The 19,178-nt window shown below is 37.5% G+C and overlaps 1 protein-coding gene and 1 non-coding gene across 9 annotated transcripts in view; both read left to right on the plus strand.

Annotated features, from left to right (window-relative positions):
* Positions 1-19,178, plus strand: part of Ift88 (intraflagellar transport 88) — a 141,551-nt gene that overhangs the window by 82,943 nt on the left and 39,430 nt on the right. For 7 of the 8 annotated variants that reach the window (XM_010633791.2, XM_010633795.2, XM_033759938.1 and 4 more), the window contains 5 exons: positions 1,979-2,065; positions 8,452-8,638; positions 10,906-11,014; positions 13,224-13,374; positions 13,947-14,062. In XM_010633791.2, coding sequence (XP_010632093.1) covers positions 1,979-2,065; positions 8,452-8,638; positions 10,906-11,014; positions 13,224-13,374; positions 13,947-14,062 — 650 coding nt within the window. Of the gene's footprint in view, positions 1-1,978; positions 2,066-8,451; positions 8,639-10,905; positions 11,015-13,223; positions 13,375-13,946; positions 14,063-14,249; positions 14,499-19,178 lie in introns of those variants that run through there. The other variant, XM_010633797.3, reaches the window with a different exon arrangement.
* Positions 18,136-18,242, plus strand: LOC117284640. Its single transcript, XR_004515738.1, has one exon. It is a non-coding gene; the product is annotated as a U6 spliceosomal RNA (small nuclear RNA).

Below are 19,178 nucleotides of genomic sequence, written 5' to 3' on the forward strand. Positions count from 1 at the left end.
TCACACATGTGTAAATACCGAATAGTTTCCCTGGTGTAAATAATCTGCAACAATGCATAAGATTCTAATAAGATTACTGACATTTAGAAATGGGAAGAAAGGAGCTAAAGGTGTAGGGAAGGTGGGATGGGTAGGGGAAGAGTAAAAAGGGAAAAGAAAAAAATGTGAGAGTATGAAAAGATGAAAATAAAGTGTTTGTAGATGGTGAGGGGAGGAGGGGGTGAAGGGAGGGCAGAGGTAAGGGGAAAAAATGAGAATCAAGACTTGTCATGTAGAGGTACAAGATCCCAACAATGAATGTAACTGTACTGTATCCCTAAAATGTACCAATAAACTCAATTAAAGATGAAAAAAAAATGAGAACTAGAGTCATTTATAGGAAAATGGATGAATATCGAGGTCATACTCTTAAGTGAAATAAATAGGACACACAGGTGTAAATACTGAATAGTTTCTCTGGTGTGAAAAACTAAAAGTGTAAATAAGATCCAAATGGTATTATTGAAATGTGAAATAGGAAGAAAAGGGCTAAAGGAGGAGTGGAAGTAGGAAGGGTAAGGGAAAGGAAATAAGGGAAAAGAAAAAATATGAGAAAAGGAAAAAATGGAAACAAAGTCTGTAAATAGGAAAGGGAGGAGGGGGTGAAGGGAGGGCAGGGGAATGGGGAAAACATAAGATCCAAGATACATCATGTAAAGGTACAAGATCCCAGTGATGAACATAACTGTACTGTATACCTAAAAAGTACCAATAAACTCAATGAAAAAGAAATTTTTTAAAAATAAAGGTATAAATTCCCAATGATGAATGTCATCATATTGTATACCTAAAGTTTACTAATAAACTTAATGAAAAAAAAAAAAGAAGAAAAGCAGGAAAACCCATTACATGTTTTTTCCTTCTGATATTCAACAATAATTTCCAGGTTCAGTACTCATTTGCTTTTCACTGTTAGGTGTCTGGCCATTCCATATATGCTGTTTGGCTATCATTATCTCAGACTTGCTACATGGTTAAAAATATACTTTCATATCTCATTATTTGAAAATGTAATTATATTTAGATCTTTTTTTGTAATTTTACTAAAATTATTTTCTGTTACTGGTTTTGGAAAACTCTCAGCCATTTACTTTCTTTGCCTTTTAGAATTTTAATTACATTCATATTGAACCTTTTCCTTGTGTTCCCTTATTTCTTTTTTTGGGGGGTGGATTCTTTTTTTCACTACTGGGATTTGAACAACCCAGGGAGGGCCTTCACACTGAACTACACCTTCAGCCTTTTTAAAATTTTTCTTTTGAAGAGATCTCACCAGGTTGCCTTGGCTGAGCTCAAATTTATAATCCTCCTGCATTAGCCTCATAGCATGCTGGGATTATAGGTACATAACACCATGCCCAACGTGTACTCTATTTATTCTGAACATTTTCTGGTATCTTGGACTTCAAGTCCTAGTTGCCTCAGGAGTCTTTCAGGGCCTTTAAAACATGCTTTTAGTATTTCATGTAACTTCTCTGGGGGATTCTCTGTGAAAGGATGGTCTTCTGTTGATTATTCTGTAATAGCCAGAAGCAGAAATCCCAGAATTTTTGTAGCACGAGTGTGATCTTGTCTATAGGCAAAACCTTTCCAGACTTCACTCTACCCTGTTTTATGGAATTAACACCACTGTGCTTCACAGGACTCACAAGATTTGAGGTTTGTTATTGTCTTTTCCTCCACTCTCTGCTCCTCTCTCCAGCTGCATCTAACCCTTCTGTGTAGTCTTAATTTCAGTTATATTTTTAGTCCCAGAATTTCTATTTTTTATAAACTCTACCTCTTGAATGAAATTTACATCTTGTCTTGTTTCCTTCCCCAATCCCCCTCCATACACATTAAACCTTCCCCCAAATGTAAGCTTGATAACAGTGGTAGTAACTTCCGATGTTACTCTGTCATATTACAGTGGTAGTAACTTCAGATCTTACTCTTCTAGGCTGTTGACACCTTAAAAATGTTTGAAAAGAAGGACAGCAGGGTAAAAAGTGCAGCTGCAACCAACCTCTCATTCCTGTACTATCTGGTAAGTTTTGGTTTTGTGTCTCTGAGTTGGACACATGGAGTTTTACTTGGCTTATCTTTTGTTTGAGCTTTGATGTAGAGACCTTGAATAGTGGCAGCTTCTGGGCTAGGGTTTCGGCTTGCAGGCACAAGTGAGAAGACTGTGGTGGAGGAGGGCAGGAAAGGAACTGTGTTAGCGAGCAAAACATCAAGAATTAGGAATGTATAGCTGCAAGATGAGGTCTAGATAGATTTCAATTCTGCATTAGTAAGGAAGACAGTGATAGGTTAAGTGACTTGAATAAGGGTACAGCATTTATTGAGTGCCTACTGGATTTCAGTCATTGGAAGTACTAAAGTCTTTCTTAATTTGAAACACGGAGATGGGGTGGGTCAACGATGAAGAAAGGTTCCAAGTAGAGAATAATAAAGTAATTTTGGTAATAAGTACTTCATAAATTCAAAGGAGACAAATAGCATTTTAATTTATTGCTTCTAGGAAAGATTTCATAGAGGAGTTGGGACTAGATGATCAGAATACAGGTGAGAGAAAGAGGCATTTGGGAGGAGATGAGTGGGATCAACAGAAGCACAGAGGCAAGAAAGTTCTGGGAAGGGAGGCACGCAGAAGAGTGGTGGTGTTTTGTTCAACTGCATTCCCATTCTGTCCTCGAGCTTCTTATTCGTGCACCAGTGAGAATCACTGCTGTTATTTGTGGAAGGTGATGTATCCTTCTATGAGGAAAGAGATGAAAACCACTGGCTGACAAAGGGCTCCCAGGTTTTACATCTACTGACAGGATAATATGACAGTTGCATGTCTAGAGGATCCTGATTAGGGGAAAAGATTCTGAGATTGTGTTTGAACATAATTAAAAATTGTGTTTAGTGATGGTGATATATTCAAATAGAAATGACCAGGAAGAACAAGAACAGAGCTCAGAAGGAAATCAGGATGGAGATAAAACTTAGTGGTCATCTCTTAGAGGTGACAGCTTTGATATTGGATTATCTCTCCACATGTGAGAGCAAGGTACAAAACTGAGAACTGACTGTGGAGTAGGCATACACTGAGGAGGCAAAAGTGGGATTCAGATCAAGAAGAGGAAAAGAGCCAAGATAGTATTGATGTCTTTGAAGTAAAAGAAGGCAGTATTTCAGAGGGAGTACATGGCATTGACTTACCACTGGGGCCAGTGAGGCAGGAGATGCTGACCTGATAAGGAGATTTGCCTGGCATAGCCCTTGAGGGATGAAGATAAGAGAGCTGGGGAGGAATAGGATTGAGCAGAAGTTGCCTGTGATAGAGGCACAAGATTCAGTGTTTGCTATTGACCTTCAGCTTTGTAGGATGCCCTGAAGTTGGGGTGTCCCCTGTTGAGAAGAAACAACCAGGAATTTATACCCTGACAGCCTGCCCCCCAGTAAGGGGATCCTCAGGAAAAGGGTAAAGTGCCTCTCGCTTTAGCCCAGGGTGATTTCCAGAGAGGTGTCCCAACACATGCCCCCAGAAGTTCAGAAGGATAGGTCTTGGGATGAAGCATGGTGTACATTATGGCCATTAAATTTTGATTTTAGAAAATCATTAATAAATTTTCTGAGAATGGTTTGATTAGTGACCAGCTCTTCACCAAGTTTGATAATGTGCTAAAAGAGACCAATAGAAATTTTAGAGAAGCAACAAAAATAATTGTAGCATCTGATTAGTAATTTGTTGTACCTGATTCTGAAGGAAATGAAAGGTAATAGGACAGAAAAGAAGGTTATTAATTCTGTCATTAAGTGCTGGGTAGGGTGTTACAGGTATGTAATCCCAGCACTTGGGAGGCTGAGGTAAGAGGATTGCTATGAGTTTGAGGCCAGCTGGGATTACAAAGTGAGTTGAACTTCATATCAAGACTATCTCAAACAACAACAACAAAATGATATCATGAAGAGATTATGATGTTGCCATGAATATACTGAGGTGAAAAGTGAAGCAGCAAGTCATCAAACAGTATATATGGCATGGCCAATTTTTTATTTTCAAAAATGCATTTATACAAAGAGATATCAACAAATTGTCTAGAATGGTGTTCAGTTGATTGTTTTAGTCTGTCTCCATTTTAGCATCTGTGTGAGATGCTGAGCACATTTTTCTTTTTAAGAGCAATTCTTGTATTATAAAATATTTTTAAGTAGATGAAATTAATAATTTCTTTATGTGAGTTGATGGATATGTTAACTTGCTTGAATGTAATAATCAGCTCACAATGTATATGTACCTCAAAGTATCATATAGTACACTTTAAATATGTATGAGAATGTTACAGAGTGCAAACAATGCCTGAACATAGGGAACTTTGGACCATTGGCAATAACTAAGTTTCATAGGATGTTAAAATCAAAAGTACCACCTTTTTACTGAAAGCAATGCAAAGAAATGGCTGAAAGCCATTTTCCTCCAAAAGGAGGAGGACCAGAGTATTACAGAAGAATGGCAGACTCTTAGGCTTCAGATCAGGATATGGAGTTTTCAGATTGTTTAGCAAGCATCGTAATGAGGAAGAAGAAAGAATAGAAGAAAAAGAATGATTCCCCATTAGGACGGAAAACAAGTTTTGTCGTGTCTGACGTGAAGGGACAGTTAATAGTCACGAGCGGATGTCTCCCCAAGTGACCGAGGCTTTTACCCATGAGTAGAGGCCAAGCTGGTCTTCAGCGAGACTGGGTTACTACCAAAGGGAAAAGACAGTGCTTTACCCAGATCTCTGGGTTTAAAATGTTACAGAAAAGTGGTTGGACCTGTTTCTGTCCTGGTTGGTGAGTGGAGAGAGAGAAGAGTTAAGGAAAGGGGAGGGCGTAACTGCAGAGCAGCTATAGTTTTATTGGCGCTGTGGCACAGCTGCTGGCAGCAGGCATAGGAGGGCTCTTAAAGTTACCAAGTGGAGATGAGGCAGAGAGAGGGTGGAGGAGGGAGATGTTAAAGTCACAGAGACTGTGAAAGGCTTAGGAAGTGGAAACACAGGGCTGAGGTGGTTAGGGCATAGAAAGAAAAACAGCTTTACCCAGTCTGAAGCTTGTGGAATGGAGCTAAGCAGCTTGCCTGGAGTGCTGAAGCAAAATTTGAAGTGTTGACAACTGGGTTCAGTGGTTCCTTAGATAGGATGTAAAAGTCTCCAAGGAGAGTGAGTACTCTGTCATCCCAGTCAAGGCAGCAAAATGTTTTAGATGGCATACATGAATCCACTTTTCAAAAAAATAGGCTTTTTGTTGTGAGAAAAAAGTTTATTCCAGTGAACAGGGAGTAAAATCAGGGAGATTCTAGCAGCTAGCTGGGAAAAGCTGAAGTATTACATCCGTGTGAGGGTGGGCTGACATTGGGAGGAAGAAATAGCAGCAGGTAGCGGGGAAAGAAATTAGGCTTATATAGGTATTGAAGGAGCTAAGGACTCTGGGGTGAAATGTTTATAATTGAATCCAAAGACAGTAATCAGTGGACTTCTTGGCAGCATGGGGTTTTTATACTTTGTTTTGAGACCATTTGCCCTATTTACTGAGAAGCTGCTGTTGTTTGCTGAAAGCAGCCTGTTTGCTTTGTCCCATCTGTTTGAGCCAGGCCTGACACTACCTGCATTCAGTTTGCCACATGGTGAGGAAACAGTACCACTTTTAGACTCTCATCCAAAAGGAGGAGCACCAGAGGCACATGGCTTAGCAATTGTAAAGCTCAGCTCAGACCTAGCCTGGGGAAAGTGTGTGTTCCTTAATTAGGGCCCCTGGGAATGGTTCCTTAACTGGTTGTTCTCTGTGGTTGTCCTATGGGGACATCTTTCTTTTACAGAAGAAATGGCATATTTGTTGTTCATAAACTTTTTCAGCCTGCTTTCTGCCCAGATAAATTTGGGGCTCAGAGGCTTTTTCGTGATTTAAACTGTATCTGCTCCTTCAAGCTAGCAACACTTTCATCAGATCAACTCCCTTAAAAGGTCTGAGGATTTTCTGTAATCTCATTGGAGTTTACTTCATCACCTAAGAGCCACATCCATCACTCTTCATAAGACAAACCCTTTGCTGCTTTGGTATACAAGACCTCTGTGGAGTAGGGCCTGGGAGTCTTAGTCTTTTTTCCACCTAAGAGAGGTCTGCATAGGCAGCGCCTTAAATCTTTCTCAGATATTTACAAAATGTATTATGGCTACACCCTTGAACTAATTCTATCCTTCTTTGACAATATACTGCTACCAAGAGAAATTGTTAGAGACATGAAATAATTCTGTCTTCCAACCCAGCAAATCCTGATTTTTCTATATTTTGTCTAACTTCTACTTATGAACAGAATAATTCTCTTTTTAGATTATATCTCTGCTCCTCTATTCTACTCAGTTTTGTTTTTGGCATTTTCAACATCCTGCCTAGAAATCCACTGGCCACAAGTACATATTCACTACGTATACTTTCTGCCTTCCAAATTGCTGTGCCAGTTTTTTAAAACTTCATGAACATTCACAAATACTACTTGCCATTTACGCAGCCCCTGATAACAGTTTCTTCCCACTTCAGCAGGCTCCTCTCAGATTCACCACCTCTCTAGTGCTTTACCTTGCCTGCTACCTATTAAAAAAAAAAAAAGAAAGAAAGAAAAAGTTTCATGTTTTAGTTTTCATGACAGTAGTGTCCACTTATAGGTACCAGTTTTTGTTTCAGTCAGAGTTTGGTTGTTTTTCATCACCGGAACAAAATACCCAATGCCCACAACTTAAAGAAAAGGTTTATTTTGGCTTACAAAGTTCATTAGATTCAGTCCATGGCATCAGGCTCCAAGGCAGAAATGGCATGGTGAAAGGGTGTGGTAGAGGAAAACTGTTCATGCTGTGGTGGCCAGGGAACAGAGAGGAAGAGGAGCCAGGGACAAGAACACACCCTTCTAGGTCATGCCTCCAGTATCCCAACTTTTCCAACCAGGCCACAAATCTGAATACACGAAACTTTTGGGAGACATTTTAGATCTAAACCATAAGATGAATGTTCACAGGAACATTTTTCATAACAACCAGGAGACTGGTGGCTATACTCAATGTATATCCACAATGAAGGGATAAGCTAAATGTGATATATCTACCCAGTAGAGTGTTACTCAGCCATTAAAAAGAACAAACTACTGATACATTCTGCTGGAACTTTTAAAGACATTATGTTGAATGAAGAAAGATACATGTGTTATGATTCCATTTGTATCAAATGTCCAGGGTAGGCCTGAAGATGGAGAGAAGATTAGTGGTTTCCAGGGGCTATTGGAGAGAATGGGGAGAGACTGCTGGTGAGCATGGATTTTCTTGGTGGTGGGTGAGGTAAAATATTTTGGATAGAAGGAAATTCAAGTGATAACTGCACAATTTTGTGAACATACTGAATATTGTTCAAGGGTCAATTCCATGATATGTGAGTGTCTTCACTTTTTAAAGTTCAATTAGGAACAGTCACTGTGGGCACTGTGGGAGAAGGGATGTGGGATTTAAATCCTACACAGATGTGGAGGAACCCTGGTGGTGAGGTACAGAAGAGAGTTAGAGATCTTAGAGGAGTCGCCATCAGTAATCAAGTGGCTCTAACATCCAGCTACTACCAAAGGACCAGAGGGCATGCATGGAGGACCCAGGATGCACAGCAAAGCCCCACCATAGGCCAAGGATAGGACGGTCAGGAAGAAGAACTGGAGTGAAGAGAGGCTGCTACCTCTGGGCTCCTCTGCATCCATCTTCCATGTGATGACAAGAAGACAGACTTCTGGAAAAGATGACTACTTGCTATATCAGCTCTGCATTCCAGATGTCACAGGAGCTCCTTTTGTGGCCAATTCTGGACAAGAGCCAGGCAAAGAAGAAGCTTCTAGGAAATAGTTCCTGGCTTGGCCAAGCTGACCCGGCACAGCTGGCCGCTCCACTGAAGAACAGTGAGGTTTCCCTGGCACACATGAGTGGTGGCCAGGTCCTGTGCCGGTAGTTGGCAATGGAGAAAGAAAACAATGGATTGCTAGGCCTGCAGAGGCCTCAAGGTGATGTAGCCAGGCAGGGGCAGGGAGGACAGAGGTGCCTTCCAGCTATTTCAGTACCTCAGGTGGGAAGGGGTGTGCTCCGCAGCAAATGAGGACATGGAACTTGGGCGTTGAGCATGGAACCACCTACATATACATAGTAGTGTTATTCAAACCATGAGACTAGAGAAGTCAATCATAAAGAACTTGGGTATCTGGGCTTGACAATTAAAAAGCCTTTGTGTAGCCTATGACAACCATGATATTTAAAATATTTGTTTTTGTTCATCATTATCTACAATCAGAAAGTCTGTTTATTACGTCTATAATCTTAGAACAATTCTAAAAATTATTCTGTGAAACTCATTTGTAATATCTCTTAATGCTTTATTTAGGAAAATGAATTTGCACAGGCCAGCAGCTATGCAGATCTAGCTGTGAACTCTGATAGATATAACCCATCAGCTCTTACTAATAAAGGGAATACGGTCTTTGCAAATGGTGATTTTGAGAAGGCAGCTGAATTCTATAAAGAGGCTCTAAGAAATGATTCTTCTTGTACTGAAGCCCTTTATAATATTGGTAAGTGAAAAAATTTGATTTTTGCATTATTTGGGCTTTTTTCCAATGCATTATAAGGAGTTGACTTCCTTCTAACACAAAGTTGGAAGGAGGACTGTTGCCTCTTGAATTCTAGATCATCCTAAATGAAATTAATAATTCAAAAACTATACACATAGAAAGTTTGAGTCAACTTCATATTTTTCTTCAGAAAGATTTTTCCAATTACTATTTCTACCAAGTATGTAAGAGTGATTTCCCTACCTCCTGCTCATACTGGATAGCAGTCATTCTTCTTACCTTTGTCAAACCAATAAGTATATGTATAGGAAAGGAATCTCAGTTTCTTTTTAATTATGAAAAATTTCAAATATGCAAACAGAAATAGAAAAATAGTCATAAACATGCCATCCCAGTTTAACACATTTCAGCATTTTGCCATAAGTACTTCAGATTTTGTTTTTAAGAAACAATACTACAAACCACGCAGGCTCACTACTGCCTTATTCCCTTCCCTACCTTTGGAATCTCCTGAAATGCACCTCACTACTTCCTGCACACACACGCTTACACACACACACACACGTGTGCACATGCACAAACACATCAGCACAGTATGGAGCATTGTCACTTGGATCATTACTGAAGTTTCTTTTAAAATTTGCTTCCTGGGGCCAGGGATTTGACTCAGTGTATCCGCTACCTGCCTTGCAAGCGCAAGGATCTGAGTTCAATCCCCGGTACCAAAAAAAAAAAAAGTATAGTTTGCTTCCCCCTGTGTAGGTGTTTTGCTTATTTCTTTCATTGTCCTTTTCACATTGTGACCTCTCGTCAGCTTCCCATGATTCTAGTGTTTAGGAGTTTGTGGCCAAACACTGAGGGGAGACTGAGTCCATTATAGGCTGGCATTTGTTCAAGAGACCTGTCTCATCTGGTCTGTTTAGTTGGGTCCTTACCCTCACCCATCTGGATCTTCCCTCCCAGAGGAGATGATAATTTAATCTGCCTGAAGCAGGAAGGAGGAGGGGAGCCAGGGAAGAAGTACAATTTTGGATAGAATCAGGAAAGGCTCATTGAGAAGTGACTATGTTCTTAAGTATAGAGAGTATGACATCAGGTATCTGTTACTCTCACAAGGAAGAGGAAAATAAAGACCTTCACATATGGGCTTGCTTGCTTAGACAGATGTTTGTCAGTTCACTTTATAAGTTTCAAATGTTTCCCTACCATTATTGTTCCTTTTTTCTTCCTCCTCTCGTTCTCTTCCTTCTTCATTTTCTTCCTTCCTTCCATTCTTCCCTCACTCCCTCCACCTTCTTAACATTACTAGGAATGGAATCCATGGCCTTGTATGTGCTGGGCAAGTGCTCTGCCACTGCTGAGCAACATCCCCAGCCCACACTGTCCTACTTTTAACTTATTTTATCTCTTCCAAAAACTACTTTTCACTTGCTAATTAATATAATAAAATTGGCTTTTAAAAAAATTGATGACTTTGTCTATTGCTTTATGAAACCCTTCCCTTGCCCAAAGATTATAAAATCATTTTTCTCTATAAATGGAGTATTCCTTATCTGAATGCTTGGAACCAGAAAAGTATTTTGGATTTTTTTGAATTTTGAAATATTTGCGTATATAATGAGATATCTTGGGGGTGAGACCAAATCTAAGCACAAAATGAGTTTGTTTCTTATACACAGAGCCTGAAGATAATCTTATACAATATTTTTAGTGCATCTGAATTTTGACTGTGGAATTTTCCATTTGTGATATCATGTTGGCATTCAGAAAGCTTCAGATTTTGGAACTTTTTGGATTAGGGATGCTCAACCTGTATTTTCTTTTCATACCCTTTTGTATTTATATGTAGTTTAAATTTTTTTTATTTTTTGTTAAATAAGAATCTACACTTTTTTCTTCATGTATAATCAGTTGTACCGGCATTTATTACTACCCCCCCACACTAATTTGAAATGCTCATTAACTTCTGTATCTGAGTCAATTTCTGGACTATTTTTTTCTCTTCTTTTGATTTGTGTGCCTATTACTGCCCAGTACCATGTTTTTTAAATCACTAAAGCAAAAATAAAACCACTACATCTTTGTAACATGTTTGGTGTCTGCATAGAGAATTCCCACCCCCTATTGTTCTCATAAAAAAATTCTCAGTTCATCTTCATTTTTCTTCTGGATGAATATTTACATATATTTAAAGAGTCATTCTGTTACTGATTACATGTATGCCAGTAATAATCCTTCTAAATGTTCTTTTTGTTTTCTTTTCTAAGGCCTTACCTATAAGAAGCTCAACCGGCTAGATGAGGCTTTGGAGTGTTTCCTGAAACTTCATGCAATTCTGCGAAATAGTGCCCAAGTGCTTTACCAGATAGCAAATATGTATCTTATTTGAAAAAAATCAAGGGTAGTTATTAATTCAACAAGTGGTGATTAAGTATGTTATTAAATGAGTTTAACAATCAAGATAGTTCATGAGGATAATATTTGAAGTCACCAATGAAGATAATCTAACTCACAAATTTAACATATGATGAAAATATTATTTGAGTGATTCTGTTTTTAAAAGATCATTTGCACACTTGTAATCCTAGTACTTTGGAGGCTAAGACATCACAGGTTCTAGCCCTGCTGGTCAACTTAGCCCCTTAGTGAGACACTGTCTCAAAATTAAAAATTAAAAAGGGCTGGGATGTACCTCAGGCAAAAGCCCCAGATTCAATCTCCAATACCAAAAAATATACATGAATTAATTAATTAAAAATTGCATTGAAGAGGTATTCATAAGAACTTGAAACTCATATATGTATTGTGAGTTTGGCTAATGTATTTGTTTAGCTGTCATGTAGATATAATAAATACAGCTGTCCTCCAGGGTTACGCAGCACTTCATATGAACTCATTCATTCCGTTCAGCTAGTGTTCATTCATCATGTGTGTGCTCTATGTGCCAGTTTTATGTTTAAAGCTCTAGAGACTGTGGAACTATGAAACACTGCTCTCCTGTCAGTTTATTCCATGACTCCTGCCTTTCTTTAGTTGTTTTTCCCCCACCCACTGTTAGAAAAGCAGAAGTCTGTTCATACCTTTCACACTACATGAAAAGCACTTTAATTTCTCTCATTTTAAAAAGGTTTGGCCAAAGCATTGGGAAGAGTTAAAATCTTAGGTAGCTTTTAGAGATCCTATTATCTTAATATAAATTTCATTTAAATATGTTCAGAAAAAGTATACTGTGAGATATGCTGTTAGTAATTTTAACTACTATACACTACACTTTTGATACATTTTTATTTTTGTTTAAAAATTTAGTTTTAGGGCTGGAGATTTGGCTCAATGGTTCTGCTGCCTGCCTCACAAGCACAAGGTCCTGAGTTCGATCCCTAGTACCAAAAAAAAAAAACTGAAATTTAGTTTTGGAGAAAATGACATCATAGTTATTCCTTTTAGTCTTTTCATAGTTTTGTTCACTTAATTTCTCTGAAACTGTCACATCATGGTCTGATACTACCCAACTAGTGATCAAACAATTAATATGCTTGAGGCTGCTTGAATCTCCTTTTAAAATTTATTTTTATTATTTGTTTGCTTGTTCGTTTGTTTGTTTGGAGTACTAGAGATTGCACCTAGAGCTTTGTTAGGCAAGCACTCTACCACTGAGCCTTCTTGTAGTATCACATTTTTGTAGTCATTAAATACAGGAAACCAAGTTGGGACTGCAGTAGCATGTGCCTGTATCCCAAATTCCCAGGAGGCTTGAATCAGCAGGATAGTGAATTTAAGGCCAGCCTGGTCAACTTAGCCCTTTTCTAAAAAACAAAAATCAGGATAACCTTCCTTTTTAATGAATCTTTGGACTGGAATATTTTCATTTCACTGAGATATCAAACTTAATAATAAGTAAATAGTACCTATTAATGTGAACAAATTATTTGAGTATATTAGAGGTCTTACTAGATACTAAGGAAGCTACAAAAAACTCCCTATTTTGGGGCCTCTAATCTTGTTAGGGAAAAATCACATGAAAAATACAAAAAAAAGATTCCCTTAATATGCTAAGCATGTTAAGAGTGATAGTAAAAACAAAAAGCAAAATAAAAGACAGGTAATAGGAAGTAGGGAAATCTTTCTCAAAGGGGAAAGGGATGAAGAGATGAAAGAAGGAATAAAAGATGAAATGAAAGAATTGTGTTAGGTTCATGCACTAACACACAGCAATGTAAACATTAGGTACTGCATTGTGTACTCATAAACTAAAATTAAAAAGCGTGATAGACTAATACAGCAAGTGCTCAGACATATTGTAAGGACAAATTTTTGACACATCTTTTAATAATTCTGCTAGAAATTTGGGAATTGATTTCAGTGGAAGGTAGTGAAGCAAAAGTAAAAGCAAGATACAGAAAAAGAGCAACAGTGTTGTGCACAATACTGCTTCATTTTTCATCTCTACTAAAGAAATCTGGAGGAAACAGTACAAAGTGACACAGTGATGTAGGCTAAGAAATATTTTCATAATACTAATTTTACTTTTGCTTATCATTTAGTGAATTTAGAAAAGCTGTTTTATCCTTAACTGATATTACCTAAGACATGAATTAATGGAAGATCCCAATCAAGCTATTGAATGGCTAATGCAGCTGATCAGTGTTGTTCCAACTGATTCTAAAGCTTTGTCTAAACTAGGAGAATTATATGATAGTGAAGGAGACAAATCCCAGGCATTCCAATATTACTATGAGGTAGGTGTGTGTCTTTCTTTCCTTTTGTGTTTTAAAATTTTATGAATTTAAGATCAGTACCCCTGTAGAATTTTTGTTTTTTAACTAAACAATTTAAAATAAAGCATTTTTGAAATATAAAGTTAGTTTTTTATTAAATTTAAAAGGTAAAACTTCATTTTTTGGCTAAAGAGTGATTTGCATTTCGTTTTGATTCTTTTGAATAATATGACAGCTCTTATAATCACTATATCTAAAAGTCATTTATACGTAATTGAAAAATGTGTCAAGCACAGTTTAAGTTTTCCAAGACTTATGGTGGTGGTACAAGCCAGTAATCCTAGCACTTGGGAAATACAGGCAGGAGGATTATTGACTTTGAGGCCAGCTTGGGATCCATAGAGAGTTCAAGATCAGCCAGGACTACATAGCAAGGACCTGTCTCAAAACAAAAAATTAGAAGGAATTTACGACAGCTCATAAATTTTTTTTAAGAAATTTCACATTGGGTAAGTAAATCCATTTAATATTAATGTTTAAAGAAGTATATTAAATATTGCTACTGAAGTTGTCACATTCCATGTTTTTTCCAGTCATATAGGTATTTCCCTTCTAATGTTGAAGTCATTGAGTGGCTTGGAGCCTATTACATTGACACTCAGTTTTGTGAAAAAGCCATTCAGTATTTTGAAAGAGCTTCTCTTATACAGTAAGTAACTAGTAGGATTTTATGTTTAATGTCTTATATTGAAATTTTAATTCCTACAACTTTTGTGTCTGATAGACCTTGTAAATGCAAGAAAATATGAAAATTCATGAGTTATTTTCATTTTCTTATATTTTATTCTTTTTTACTTGGTCTTTACTGTGATAAAAATAATTTCCTCTTTGCTTAGAATTATCTTCTATAAAGCCACACAAGACTTACATATTATTTGAGTGATCCTGTTTTTAAAAGATCATTGCAGCTGAACATTGTGGTGCACACCTGTAATCTTAGCACTGTAGGAGGCTGATACAGGAGCGTCACAAGTTTGAGCCCAGCCTGGACAGCTTGGCATCTTACCAAGATACTATGTCAGAATCAAAGAGAACTTGGGATACAGGTTAATCCCCAGGACTGCCAAAAACAACCCCAAAAACAATAACAGCAAAAAAACCTCTTCTACAAGCTACTTTATGTATTTTTCTTGCTCGCATATCATTGAACAAATGTTATTTCTTTATAAATCAGAAAATGACTCTCAGTTCTGGGACACTTTTCTGAATTAGTCCTAATAGAAAAAAGTTGTGTTGGCTTTAATTTACAATTAATATACATTATATATTAAAACTGTTTTAAATGACTTTAAGCTCACATCAAAATGTTTGTTATATATCTGATTCAAAAATAATTAGAATATATCATGTTCTGATCTTGGCCAAATTGAGTTTTAAGGTGAAATGTAACTTAAGAATCATTTAACTGATAAAGGGAGGCTTAGTGACTTAAATTATCTCTATATAACATTTGTATTAGGCAATTAATTTTTACTGTTTGTTTCAAATAAATGTTTTGAGGATTATAAAACTAATTACCAAGGGCAAAGGGCTAGTTTTAGTTACATTTATTACACTTAAATTGCTGTCACATTAGCCATTAGCTTATGTGAAACCATTCTTTTGAGGCTCAGTCTACCATTGTTCATCCCATTCTTAACTCTTACTTGTAAATGTCTGTTTTGGTCCACCAGTCATTTCTCTACCTAATCTAGTTCATCCCATCAATATTCTGGTCTCATAAATTTTACCCTTCACTTTTGATCTTCACCTTCTCTGCCTTTCAGCCATTTAGATCTTACCTTTTGGTGACTATCAGTACCACATTTACACCAATAAAATCTTATGTTACAATATCTAACTATTTGAACATAACCTCCTCTCTTTCCAATTCCCATATTCCCTACTTTCCATTATGCCTTTCTTTGGTGAGATTGAGACCTCCAATCTCTTTATCTTCCTCTTGGCTTTAATTCTGAAGCTTTCCTTATTAGGCTGTTTAATTGTTTATATATATTTTTTGCTAAAACCTTCAGTTTCTTTTTATTTCTTACTTGCTACTCCATCTGCCCCCAAATTTTTCAGTCATTGGGTTAGTCCAGACATTCATTACATTCCTATGTACACCCAATGTAGTACTATCAGAGACTAATTATGTGGCAGATTGTGGCAGTTTAGGTTGGAGTTTCAATTTGATTGGCTTTGGGAATTTCGTGGAGCACATCCCTAGGTATATCTGGAGACATGGCCTTGGAGTCTATGTCTGGTCACTTCCCCCTTCCTCTCTAGCACCATTCCCCTGCTCTACTTCCTATAGAACTAAGCAGTATTAATTTGCTATGCCCATCTCCCGTGATGTCTGCCTTGGTGCAAGCCAATCAGGGACTGAAACCAAGAGCAAATTAAACCTCCTCTTTAAGTTGTGAGTGTTGGGTATTGTGTGTCAGCAAATGGAAAGCTGGTACCAGAGAAGTAGAGTCATTGCTGTAATTGTACCTGATTGTATGGTTTAGAAATCTATAGAAATGGCTTTCAGGGAGAGTTTGGAAAAGTTTGGAGATGCAGGCGAGAGAAGCCCTAGAATGCTATCAATAGAGGTGAAGGTTGATTCACTCAAAGCTCAAAAGTTCAGGATGCTGAAAAGAATATAGACAGTTAAGGCCGGACTCAAGAAATTTGAAGTATTGGCACTTGAATGAGAGGCCATGTGTGCTATCAATGAGAAAAATAAAATAAAATAAAATGTGTGTGCATTTTGTGCATGTCCAAAGAATTTGAGGTAGACAGATTAAGGATGGAGGAGTAATTAATCTGCAGGAGGAAATTTCATGACAGCTCAACATTCAGGCTGTGGCATGGGTACTGCTGCCTGCTTTTAGCCACATTTAGAGTGCAAAATGAAGGCAAAAAGCAGAACAAAACAATTTGAAAAACTTAAATTTTGGCCCATAAGGAGCCATATATAAAGTTAGGACCAAAGGAAATATGACTGCTAAAGAGATGATCAATATTAAAAAGAAACCAAGTACTTTGTAACAGAGGACAAGAAGAAAGATGCTTTGAAGACATCTCAGGAATCAGCAAGACCTGTCTATTGCAGGTTCAAAGGTGCAAAAGTATAAACCTTTCACTTGAGAAGAGTCCCTAGAACCCTTGCTTGAGAAGGATCTCTTCGGGCATTGGTTCCCCATGATTCATTTCACTGTGCCCAGCTATCTAGACACTCAAGGGCCACATATCCACAGTCCAAGGGGCCTTGGCTGATGTTTCTGCTGACAGCAGACCTTGACATTGTCCATAGGATGCTGGTTTTACCAGGACGCAGAATGCAAGAGTTGTGGGGTCAGGGAGGCTTCCACCTAGATTGCAGAGGAAGACTTGGGAGCCAGGCAGAGTGTCCTGTAAAAGTGGTCAGAGCATTAATCTTTGGGAGTGAAACTAGATGTGCAGTGGATATCCTTAGGCGGTTAGAGATGTCAGGAATGTGGAATGTCTTCTGAGGAAAGCTGCAGGCCATGAATGGAGCCAGCCAAGAGAGAAGTTATATGGGCTGCAACTGGCCAGACCTCAGAGGTGGGGCTGCCCAAGCCCTTTGGAACTCATTTTACCACCATGTGCCCTGGGTGCCAGGAGTAAAACTATAGGACTTAATGTTATAGCATGCTTGAATCACAGAATGGCTTCATCATCTCAAAAGAAAACAGAACACGCCCCCCCCCAAAAAAATGGAAGAAGAAAGAGTCTTCAGTGAAAAATGGATGAGTGCTTTTTTATTGAGAGAAATAAGGCACCCTGCTTAATTTTTCTAAATCAGTTTGTCTCACCAGACTATAGCCAGATGAATAGAGGAAATGGGGGAAAATCTACTGATAAAGATTTAGAGTGAAGCTGCTAATTTCAAACTTTATTCTTTGGCAACAGATGAAAGTGCTGATTTGACAGATATGGTTCAACTTGATGTTTTTAATTAGCAGTATTATAGATTATGAATATAGTATCACTGAAGAAATGGTTTCTTTGATGCCACTAAAATACAGCTAAGGGCAGGGGATTTAGCTCAGTGGTGCTGCCACCTGCCTCACAAGTGCAAGGTCCCAAGTTTGTTCCCGGTAATAACAACAACAAAAAAGAGCTATATCTCTTCATTAGTAGGAAGCAATAAAAACAACAGTGACTTTCTTCAAACTTTTAATATATCTAATGTAGCCATAGTGGTACTCTGTGATGGTTGGTAAATAGGAGGGATTTAAACTTGATGTGGTGGTGCATACCCATAATCCCAGCACTTAGGAGGTTGATGCAGGAGAATCACTGCAAGTTTGAGGCTAGCCTAGGCTACATAATGAATTCAAGGCCAGCCTGAACATACAGAGTGAAATCTTGTCTCAAAAAAAAAAAGAGGTACTTAAAAATTAATAAGAAATGATGCAATTGTTGCTGGCAAGTCACATTTAATAAAATAGTGCTGCGTCATACATCAAAGAAATTCAAGCTTTAAAAATGGATGTTAGAGGAGCTAGGTGTAGCAGTGCACACCTATAACTCCAGTACTCAGGAGACTGAGGCAGGAGAATCCCGTGAGTTCAAATAGTGAATTCAAGACTAGCCTGAACTATGTAGGGAGACCCTGTCTCAAAAAAACAACAAAAAGATGTTATGCAAGTCATCATCAAAGCTGTGAATTTCATGAGGTCCTAGGGATCAAATCACCAATTCCATGAGTTCCTTAAGAGTAAGGATGCCATTCTCGCTTTGGCAGCATATGTACTAAAATTGAGATGACACAGAGAAGATTAGCATGGCCCCTGCACAAGGATGACACGCAAATTCGTGAAGCGTTACATATTTATTTTCCGTGCTTAATCAGGAATCTTGTTCTGCAGTCTCACTAATGAGTCAACAATAAATGTTTTGAAATGTTAAAAAAAAGGATGCTGATTATGGGGACATCATTTTCTGAAGTGAGGTGGCCAAGTTGGAGTAAAATACTGGAAAGATTTTGTGAATTGTGAAATAACACTATCATTTATGGAATCAAGGAACCTGAAGATGAAAATTCCTCACCAGTTTTCCATTTTTTTGATTTGACTACTAAATGGGATAACTGTGTCATCAAAGTGAAAGTCAATTTATTTATGCTATATTTCAATACAGTGTACAACACCATGTACAGAATGGAGAGGGTAATGGGGGAAAAGGGTGGGATGTACAGGTGCAAATTCCCAATGATGAGTGTTATCATTACATATGCCTAAAATTACCAATAAATGTTTTGCTATAAAAAAATTTTAAGTTAGCAATAATTAAAAAGTTAAAGCTTAAAAAAAGAAATTAAGACATTTCCAGTTGAACAAAAGCTGTCCAACAATTAGTTATATCCCACAAATTCAATATTAAGTTGAAAAAGTAATAAAAGCCAATAGATTGGAAAGGATGAAGAAAAAGTATCTCCCTTCACAGATAATATATACAAAAAATAGATCTAAGAAGTGAATTCAGCAAAGTACAAAATATAAAATCATACAAAAATTCATTGTATTTTTATACACATGCAATGAACAGACTAGAAGGGAATTTGAGAGAACAGCTTCATTTACATTAGTAAAAAACATTATTGAATGGAATTAAAGACAGATAAATGGAAAGATATCCATGTTCATGGATTAGAAGATTTAATATTGTTGAGACGACAGTGCTATTCAAAGCAATCTTAAGTTTAATGCAGTTTCTATCAAAATCCTGATAATGTTTTATAGAAATAAAAAATATATGCTAATAATCATATG

The sequence above is a fragment of the Fukomys damarensis genome, unplaced genomic scaffold (genome assembly GCF_012274545.1).
Source record: "Fukomys damarensis isolate Sample0158 unplaced genomic scaffold, DMR_v1.0_HiC HiC_scaffold_38, whole genome shotgun sequence".
NCBI lineage: Eukaryota > Metazoa > Chordata > Mammalia > Rodentia > Bathyergidae > Fukomys > Fukomys damarensis.